General features: G+C 26.8%; 1 protein-coding gene across 2 annotated transcripts; it reads right to left on the reverse strand.

The window, feature by feature from the left end:
• Window positions 1–1,139: 1,139 nt before the first annotated feature.
• LOC111028389 lies at window positions 1,140–11,330 on the reverse strand. 2 transcript variants are annotated; one of them, XM_022307018.1, is made up of 14 exons: window positions 11,078–11,330; window positions 9,596–9,641; window positions 8,917–9,062; window positions 8,651–8,821; window positions 8,454–8,590; window positions 8,209–8,376; window positions 7,413–7,569; window positions 5,458–5,630; window positions 5,188–5,401; window positions 4,781–4,948; window positions 4,588–4,721; window positions 4,345–4,512; window positions 3,879–4,035; window positions 1,140–1,875 (listed from the first exon to the last, which is right to left on the reverse strand). In XM_022307018.1, exons 1-14 carry the CDS (start codon window positions 11,121–11,123, stop codon window positions 1,697–1,699), a joined length of 2,064 nt encoding a protein of 687 aa, XP_022162710.1. In that variant the 5' UTR covers window positions 11,124–11,330; the 3' UTR covers window positions 1,140–1,696. The 2 variants fall into 2 exon arrangements, with proteins under 2 accessions (XP_022162710.1, XP_022162708.1); XM_022307016.1 differs by having other exon boundaries at window positions 5,458–5,636; window positions 11,078–11,329.
• Window positions 11,331–11,434: the final 104 nt, after the last annotated feature.

Here is an 11,434-nt window from a genome sequence, read left to right on the forward strand (position 1 = left end):
TATCTTTATTTATTTATTTTTTTTGCTTTTCCAGACTCTTTTGAAAACTTTTGAAATTTCAATTTTTACCTATTAAAAACTATTTATGTAAATGAAACTGAGCTACGCTTAAAATTAAAAATGAGATCATATTTTTATTGCAAATAGTCAATTTTCTAACCAGTTAAAAATTAAGAATTTCCTAAATAAAAACAGCCAACTATGTCTATATCAAGTTTCTATAATGCATCAAACATTGTATAATAAAATATTGCAAATCGTGTCCAATCATAATAACTATTTAATTTTTTTAACACAATTATATATAAATACAAAAAAAATGATTTTTGGTTGTGAGCTTGTGAAACAAAAATTCTAGTGTCAGCCAATATACAAAATAACAAATTTGTAAAATCCATTCTTATCGCATCCCTACACTATTCAATAAATATATTACACCAAAAAATCAAGGGTCCAGTGATTTGGTCAGGGAATTGATACATTTGCATAATAATATATATAGATTATAAGTAGGACTCGGATTTAAATATCCTAAAAATATTAAAAAATGCCCTTTTAAAAAATGCATTTATGACCTAAAAACTTTAAAAAATGCCCTAAAAATATCAAAAAATGACCTTTCAAAAAATGTATTATTTATTAAATAAATTCAAATTAAATTATGACTATCCGTAGAAAACACATCACTGCAATATTCTCTTACATATCCAAAATATTGTGGTTAGATCGCGAAGTACTTAATACATATTTGCAGTTTGGAAAGCATCGCGTAAGATATCCCCCCCCCCCAAAAAATGCAAATGCATTGAAATCCGAGCCCTAATTATAAGTATTAACATAAATTATCATGTAGAAAGCAATTTATGCTTGGTTTTTTTGCCACTAAGTAGATTTATACCGAAGAAATCTTTATACCTTCGTTAACCGTTAATGTTACCATTTGTAACAATGTTGATCATTGACCAACTAACAAGTTGACTTATATTACCACTATAATAGTTACAACATCAGATTTTTTTTCTCATGTGGTCTGTATAAACATATTTAGTCGTTAAAAATAATTTAAAAAATGTATGATCCCTAAAATATGTAAGTTTTGAAACAGAAGTTGTCATTGACAAAAAATAAAATGCATAAAAAGTAATCAAATTAGTAGTTATATTTCAAATTTAAAATGCAATACCTCCGCGCCACGAGATAAGTAACCCGTATCTCAAACAAATTGCTTTCAAATACACGCATTCACCCCCTATTTGACATAATATCAACGTTGCACGATGTCACAATTAAATTGGCACGCCACAGCGTCACACTAAATGACAAAAGTGGAGGAAATGAGGCCTCGTAACAGTCGCTGCCTTTAATCTGCATGAACGAAACGGGTTACTTCTCCCGTGGCGTAAGTATACTAATGTTTTTTAAAACAATTAACGTACAACGTAAAATTGGTACATGCTATAAACCATTTGAGTTTAGTATGTGTTAACTATGTATATAATGCTTAGGCACTACCTGTGTATTATAAAATATGTATTATGTTTAATTTAAATAAATTATTTAATGAATTGTTAAAAATTGTTACATATTATTAGTAAATACCTTTTATATCATAATATCATTAATATTTAATACAAGTATTGATATCAATTACAATCAGAACAAATTATTTTAATAATATTACTATAATCTTAATGAATTAGTTATGTTTGTTATACAGTTCACGAATCCATTGAATGTGGTACTTAACTTCTGTAAACACAGCGACTGAGTTATTTGTATTTGGATCCTTTACACTCAACACTCCGGTTAAATAATAAGAATTAGAGTGTAAAAAGCATAAGCCAGCACCGCTATCTCCTTTACCCGCTATTTGACCTGTAGGTACATTACATATTTACATTTTTAATTAACAATTATGCACAAATATTATAATATTACAAGTAAAATATATGGTATTGTAGATATAACACGTGGCAGGTTTGGTTTGAAACTATATTAAGTGGTATCTTGTCACACGCTCAGGACAACTACACTCCATCAGTGGAATATGTAGGTCATTCAAATTATTGTTAGCCAATAACATAACAAATTTCAAGCCATAAATATTATTGATAACATAATTACAAATTAAAAATATATACTTTGATTATCAAATTTTTAATTAACCACTGAATAATCTACTTCCAAACAAATCGTATAATTAAACCACATCAGAAAATCGCTACTGTTATAATACTACAGACGGCTAATACCTATAATGAATTTTACAGGCTATTAACATCATAATAACATAATACGAATATAATACAAAAAACAATATAATGATACAAGTTAAATAAATATTATTTTAGCTACATATTTTATGTATATAGAAACGATTTGAGAATCAAATTTCGCTATATTGACAAAAATGTCGAGAGTCAGAAAGACGAATAAAAAATGACTATCACACGGATCTCAGTGGGGTATACAAGGTGATTCACCACCAAGCATGCTCACCACTTCTTTTCTTCAATAATGCGACTATTCAAAATCTGATTTTTTAAATTTTTTAATATACCTACTTAAAGACCATATTTTCAAATCCTTGAGCTTTTTTGTACTACTAACGGAGTATCTTGTGGAGATACAAACTTCTATTTTTCAAATGAGAACACCAATATTGAACTATATATATTACAATATAATAGTTCATTTTTCTAAAATTTTTGATTAATCAAAATCAAAATTCGTATGGGTAGTTTTTGAGTTATTTGAGTTTTTGTTCTAAGAATAAAGTTAATAGTAATGAGTTAATGAGATGCGGCGGCTATGATGATATGAAAGTCATTAGTATTATTGTATTGACCTTAATAATTTGTATAAATGTTGTGTAAAACCAATTTTAGGGACTATTATCCTTAATACAAATATTTTAATAACTAAGAAACCATTCGTTTGAATTTTGAATACAGAATATCAAAATTTTCCAAAATATTATCCACTAATTGATTTATGGTAAAAGAGTGGGTTATCATTTGAAAAACAGAAATTTGTATCATCACAAGATACTCCTTAGGGTACAAAGAAATTTAAGAATATGAAAATATGGTATTTAAATATATTTAAAAATTCTAAAAATCAGAATTTGAATAAATTCATCATTACAGGTGAAGTACCCAGTATATTAGTTATATATGTACTGTAATTATGTTTTCTTCAAGCCTGACCAATTTAATCATAATTTTGAATTCAGTTAAGCTATAAGTTGTAGAAAACATTTTAAAAAGCTTAAAGTTAATAGTAATCCTAATTTTTTTTTAACTTGAACAAAATAAAGGTTATAATATAGAAACTAATATATAACTCATAAACGCATTAATTTCTTTTTCAAATATATAATTTCCACCTAAATGGTTTAAAATATTAAAAAGTAAATTTTATGCAATATGTATCATATAAATAATAATTTTATAATAATTTTATAATATTTATTATTATAACTATTTATAATTTAACGAAATTGGATAAGATTAAAAGTAACTCGTTATTTATTGAGTGTATAGTTGATGTCAATAAAAATGAATCGCAATTAGTTTACAAAATGTTGGCATGTTTTTAGAATCGATCAGATAAAGTCGAAGGGCTGCGTAAAATTGTCCCCTCTTATAGTTTATAGTATTTTAAAGACATATTTGCAAATTCAAAAGAACAATTTCAGTTTATTTCCAATTAGTTTGCAAAATATTAACATATTTTTTGAAGTGATTAAACAAAGTTGGGGGGCTATGTATTGGTCGAAAGATTAGTAGAAATACATTTTATATCCTCAAACTAAAATTACAATGTAATTTATACTTTAATAAAAATTAAGTTCATCTTCATATTTATTTTATTACCTGATGTAGAACCGGCACAAAACTTATCAATAGTCACAAATAGTTCAAATCCGTTTGTATACATACTCCGACAAGAACTATGGTCGATGTATGGTAACGATGCTTCTAATAAAATAGGACTTGGAATGTCTTTATCCGTTTTTCCCCAACCAACAATCTGTAAAAGTATAAAACAGTTGTAGGTATAGTTATAATTTATAGCTTTTTACGTGACTGTTGGGAATGTGTATAATTACTAATTAGTCATTAGTAAAATTAAATATGACTGATGGAAGTTTTTTAAGAATAGTCTTTAGTTATTTTACAGTTTACTTTAAAAAATTTATTTTTAGTACTTGTGTATAATGTATCCTCCAATATTTATGCAAATTTGAGCAGAAAATCTCGAGGTTTATGCACTTTGTGCAACCGTAATTTATTGTAATTAATTCACAATTGTAGTATTTAAATAATATTGAAAACCAACCTTTCCTTGATCACCATTGACTACATTGTATTTACCATTCCAATCGATACAAACAGGTGCAACACCATTACTAAAAGAAATTCTGTTTTTTAACACCATAACTGCTATATCTTCAGCATGAAACCCACTGGGCCCATAATAACCTTCTTTCAGGTGAATAATGTCCACCTGTACAGTTGTTTTTAAATTATACTATTCATATTATTCATATTTTATTATTACTTTGAATCCTTAATAACTTACATTTATTATTTGAGTAAAGTCATTGTCTATAATTGAAATATTCCTATCATATTTTCCAACAGCAACTTTGTATTGGCCGTCATTTATTGATATTGTCTTAGATGACATTCCTTTTTGCCAAAAACAATGAGCAGCTAAAAATGATATTTATTTAATTTTCATTAGTTGTCAAATTCGTTTTACAAAGATTTACCAGAAATTATTAAATTTGGAGAAATAATTGATCCTCCACATAACAAATTATAATTGGAATTTTTTTTATTGAATTTATATATTCCAGCATTCCACGGAGCTGTCCCAACCATCGATATTATACCATCATCTGTTAATAATTCGTTTTCAATGTATAGTCTACCGCAATCTAAAATAGTATTTGAATATCAATAAAAAAGATCATAAGCAATAAATAATAATAATACATAGAAAATGGACATAATGATGATTGTTTAAAAATTTACAACAAACGAGTATGCATATAAGTTATTGATATAACCAACAAATATTCTATACCTAAACGATAGTAAACTATTATCAAAAATCGGACTTATGATGTATAAATAAGTAATTATTACGACATACGAATCAATATATAATACTTACTAATACACAATTTCTCAGAATTCGATAACCATTTTCCTTTTCCTTGACAAACCCTAAAACCATAAGGATAAGCCTTGTGATATCCAAATTCACAGTTCTCGATAACAGTAACATTATGATTAATCAATGAGCCGTGAGATAACATTTCATTAGAACCTTCATACGAATATACAACTCCTTTAACTTTTGGTAAAACGCATAGTTTTCCTATGACCTGTCAAAACCTTACATGTTAAAAATATACATTCTATCTTAAAGTATTTTACATACGTGTTTGTTTAAGAGTCCACGAATCCATTGAACATGGTACTTAATATCCGTAAAAACTATGATTGAACCGTTTGTATTCGGATCCATCAAACAAGCTACACCGGTTAGATAATAAGAATCAGAGTGTATAAATGATAAGCCCGCTCCGCTAAATGCTACATTTTCTTTTTTTCCTGAAACTTGAAATATTTTATACATAAGACCAATTAAACATATTTTTTTTTGTGTATAAAGGTGCACAGACTGGAATTCATTAAAATTTCAGGAGTAATGGGGTTCAATTTTTTTATTTAATTACAATTTAACTCCATTCACCGATTTACACTATAGTATTTAAGAAATAACAGAATTAACAACTAATCGGTCAAAAACATTTAAAAATAACATACATAAAATAAGTGCGTGGCTTGTTATAAGTGATAATTGGTTATTATTGGTTAAGGCCATCATACATGGCGTTCTCGGCAAAGAGTGAACAATTCACTAGCAATTAAGGGAAAAACAATAGTCTAAATAATGTTATTTTGGACACAAATTCGAAATCGCTCTAAAAGGCGTGAGGCATCCAACAGTCAATAAATATTGGCCTTTATATTGAATGAGCTCGAATGAGCACAACATTTTGTACGGCGATGTAATAATAGTTCTAGACAGAGTAACTCACTCATAGTCCCGTATACTTATATATTGTACATGGATAATATTTAGGCTGTACCTATACCTACGAAACTGAGAATCTGGGTTTGCATATTATTTTTAAATCAATGTGAGCCGTCGGGGAAGACAAGTTCTGTGACAAAACTAAACAGCTGTCTTCTTAGAAAGAGGGACTAATGGGTTACAAGTGGTTAGAAATTAGAATACAGATTTACATTATTAAATACCGAATTTAATGCATTTTTGATTAAAATTATTTTATGTTATATTGAACAATGTGTGCAGTTGAATTAGAGTTTTTGGAAATATTATGTTCCTAATACATTTCCAATAGGGTTTGGCAACAGAAATATTAGCTTACATTTCATGATTAAAAGTTTGTATTTAAAGTATGTTTGAACTTAATAATTTAATATTGAAAGGTTATAGATTTGATTGATTTTTTTAAAACAAACAGGTACAAATAATTTATTTGTTACTGGTTGAAATATTGAATTAATTAAATTATGAATTCACATCAAATCATTTATGTGATATTACAAAATACATTTCTAAAAATCTATCATATATAACAGACATAACTAATTAGGTTCAATTCAAACTTATAACCATTTAAGGTTTGAATAACCATTTTATGTTTAATACAATTAAGTCACTGTAAAATATGTGATAACTTTGATTTCAATGATAATATATCATAATTGTATTTAAAATACTATTCTGAACGGAGATTAGTGTGGGTGTGTGTAAGCCAAGGATATTTAATATTATATTTATATTATAATTAGTAAGGATATGTAGGTAAATAGAATTCATTTTTGCAAAAATCTGTTAGGTTACAGTGTGAAACATAAGCTACCTACTTACGAGGTAGCGTTATACTAAATGTTGAAACTTAAAATACCTAACTATAAAAATAAAACATTTTATACAATTCTATTTAATATTACTTAGGTTTAATAATAAAATTAATTACATTTATAGCGATAAAATTATAAAATATATTAAGGTGATAAGACCGTCTTTGTTCAGAATCATTTTTCGTATGCAATTATTTTATACCATTAACTTCAAATTTAACACATCCATTACAGTTACTCACATAACAGCTATATTGTACAGCAAAGATCATTATTTCCACCTATGTTGACCTTCAAAGTACCAACTAGATTCAGTTTTTCAGTAAAAAACATCATCAGAGTTAAAAATCAATGATTTTTGACACACACAAAGAGAAGCGACGAGTCGCTATAAAATCAACACTTTCACACTTCAATCCAAATCTAAATTTGTATTACCCAATTGAGATCCGGCACAAAACTTATCAACAGTCACAAATTGTTCAAATCCGTTTGTAAACATTTTTTGACAAGTTTCTTGGTCGATGTATGGTAAAGATGTTTCTAGTAAAACAGGACTTAATGTGCCTTTTTCCGTTTTTCCCCAACCAACAATCTGTAAAATTATGACAGCCTTATTATATACAATTATAATCATCGTAAAATATTAATATCTTAACGTGTAATTATTTACGTATTGTTTTTAATAAGTTCAATTAGTTCAATCAAGTCTGACTCATCAGATTTTTAATTTTAGAAATCGATCGAATATATAAATTGAAAACAGTGTTTGGTATTGTATTTTATTCTGTGTTCCAGTGTAAGCCCTCTATAGCACTTGCGATGACTCTTAATGTTATTCCATTTCGTTTTTTAATTGCGACGTAATAATTGAATATTAAAGAGCTCAATCTGAATGTAATTTAAAGCTGTTTTGGGAATTAGTAAATCATTCAGAAATAAATTGTGACGTAAATTAACTTAAAGTTCTAACATGACACAATACTCCCCCAGTTTGCTTAAAGTTTATCGGACGAATTTTAAGTTATACAGCTTATTTCGTAACTTATTTAAAGTTGAATTTCAGAATTTCATATTTTATCAAATTGCAGTTATCTCCAAAATGCAACTGTGTGGCTAAATAAATCAACCATAAGCTTTCTCCACTTTGCAAAAATTACATGAGATAACCAAATTCAAATTATATTTTATATAGTTAATATAACTACCAATAACTACACTACAGCAAATTTACCTTTCCATGAGCTTCATTATGTTCATTATATATATGATTCCAATCGATACACACAGGTGCCACATAATTACTTAAAGAAATTGTATTTGCTAATACAATAACTGCTATGTCATTAGTATAAGACCCAGTAGGTCCATAATAGTTTTCATTCAAATAAATCATTTCTACCTGCACAATTATTAATTTTGCTTTATATTAGGCACATCATACAAATTATTTGTAAATTGTGAATTAATAAAACTTGCATTGATTATTCGAGTAAACACATCGTCAATTGTTGTTAAATTCTTATGATATTTTCCAACTGCAATTTTGTATAGATTATCATCGTTTATTGATATGGTTTTGGATAACATTCCCCTTTTCCAAAAACAATGCGCCACTAAATTTGTTGTTCAATTAATTTCCATTTCCTCTTAAATACATTGCAATAAACTTTTACCAGAAATGACTAAATTTGGAGCAATAATTGATCCTCCACATATCAAGTCATAATTGGAATTTTCTTTCTTTAATCGATATATTCCAGCATTCCACGGAGCTGTTCCAACCATTGCTTCCTTATAACCTTTTTCGGATGCATCTTGATTTTTAATATGTACTCTACCGCAATCTAACAAAATGTGAGAAGCTCTATTTAGATTTAAATGAGTACCTCTAGAAAAACTCATAGTTAATATTAAATATTATAACATCATTATTTTTTACCCATAGTCTTATTTTTTCCATATTCGAATAGAGCACACAGCTCATGGGTCTCGTCTGAACCATCTAAACAATCCTTACGACCATCACAAACCCACGACCATTCGATACACAGTCCATTTGAACAATAAAACTTATCATCGTTGTCTCTAAAATTGTATTCAAATGAATTTTCAAATTATTTAATATTAATTGTTCAATTGAAATTAAATTATATGAATATTAATCAGATTTTAAGGGTCGGTAAACATATTAAAAACTACAAACCAAAATGTGACAATGACAAATACAATAAGTCTTATAATAATATTATGACTTATCTGTCTGGAAAGTGTATGTAATTTAAAACCATAATAAGTATAATGCAAATTAAAGATAATTATAATAAACAGTTCAATTGAATTTATGATTTATAATAATATGGTACTTTCTATTCGTAGTTAACTTTACTTTAGTAAAACAAATGAGAGGATAGTTGTAGATAAAGTCAACTTTTTTAACATTATAAGTAAAAACTAAAAATAGAAGTGATTTTGGTCCTCCTAAACTTATTCCAAGTAACTCCAGCTTCATTACATGATTTTTTCATTATTAGTATAATACTTTATTCCTCCATCCCCTAACTACCATCATTTTTGCTACTTATAATAAAATAAAATGTATTTATACTACAGTTACCAACATTGAGCAAATATTAGCATCTTCTGTGTCACTGAAAATTCCGGATCCTGAAATAATAATTTGATTTTAATTAAATACAAAAATCATTTTTAGAGGATTAATATTTTTATTTATTGAACTGCATTTGCGGTTTTTGAAAGAAAATATATCATATACATCAATAATATTTTTCATCATTGCAATGTCTCGTGCATTCGTGCGTAACATTTATGATGGCAGCATTCAGTTAGTAGTTGTAGGTGCAGAAGAACAAAAGTTTTGACCAGCTAATAAAGTGTAAAATAAATCACACGTTTCACTCGCAAGCTACTTACTACTTACAATTTGTATCACAATATAGTATAGTATAGTATAGTATTATAGTATGTATAGTCGTCAATACATTTTATGTACATAGCAAATAATCATCGCATGCTGTTTGAACTTATAAACTATGAATAAGTATTATTTTTTATTGTGGCAATTATTTACAATAGCACCTACTGAATATATAATATAAAATTGTATTGTATTTCTTCAAAATTATAAAACCAATAAAAGTAACATTTCTTAACATGAACTAGCCTACCTGGTTGCATTTAAAGAAATCTATTCAGAATATAGCTCACCTTACCACAACTTCTACTGAAATGACAATAGAAGTCACTGAATCTATAAAAATATTAATACTACTTTTTGTTTTAAATAAACAGTGTTGTGTTCAATAAAAAAATACATCAATAAGTATTAATTGTACATTCATGCTTAAAAATAAAGTGACATTATCATGTTGCTATTTTCTTTACCTTACATATCCTTTGATGCATCTACAATTTGTTTTCTTATTCACATTATAATAGTTAAAAGAAATAATGTCATACCACCATTACCACCTATTTATAAGTATTACTTTTTGTAACAACATTTCTAATTCTAATTAAGATATAATACAAAATATCATCTCTGAAATTACATTTTGTTATACAGAAGATTTGGGATAACTCGAATTGAAGGGATATAAAAATTTTTGAGATACATAATAAATTGAGTGTTATAAGAATTTTTAGTGGGATAAAAAAAAATTGTGTTTGAAAAGTTGTTTGAGTTTTTGAGGTTCCAAGTATCGACACTCGATTATAGTATTAATTAATTTCTTATATTATATAAACAATGTTTTTTATTATTTTAATTAAAAATTAAATATTAGAAAATTAAAAACTGTATTTATTTTATAGTTATTTTTATTTTTATTAATTGGTGTGTACTTAAATTTTGTTCCATCAGTATATTTATACGATGGATTATGGTTTTCAACAAATTTCAGGTTATAAATATTGTTATATTGTATTCAAAACTTTACGATGTGCATGAAATTATTAATTAAATTTTTTGGCTCTATTTAATATTTTAATATAATACATATTAGAGTAAGTACAAACATAATGTTCATCAAAACATGATTTTCTTGTGTTAATATAATATTGTTGATAGTGATACTACATACCGAAAAATAAACATGAATATATTAACCAGGTAAACGTTGCCTTCATTGTAAATGGCGACTCTTGAGCTAAGATTAAACTAAATTTATTTAAAAATAAAAATAAAAACAATAAACGTTTATATCTACATAAATGTTATCAAATTAAAGTCACTAACATTAAACAACATTGTAAAGAAAATTTTCTAACATAAAGCAAAATATTCTGTACCAAGATAGTATAACTTCATTAAACATAATGCGTAGTCAGTTTGTTTTCATGTACCTCTTACTACCTATATGAGGTCGCATGGTCCAAGGTCATAATACGTACACCAAAATTGTATGATGAGTTATTAACTGGTTTTAAAATTTATTTTT

Source organism: Myzus persicae, unplaced genomic scaffold, assembly GCF_001856785.1.
Source record: "Myzus persicae strain clone G006 unplaced genomic scaffold, MPER_G0061.0, whole genome shotgun sequence".
Classification (NCBI taxonomy): domain Eukaryota; kingdom Metazoa; phylum Arthropoda; class Insecta; order Hemiptera; family Aphididae; genus Myzus; species Myzus persicae.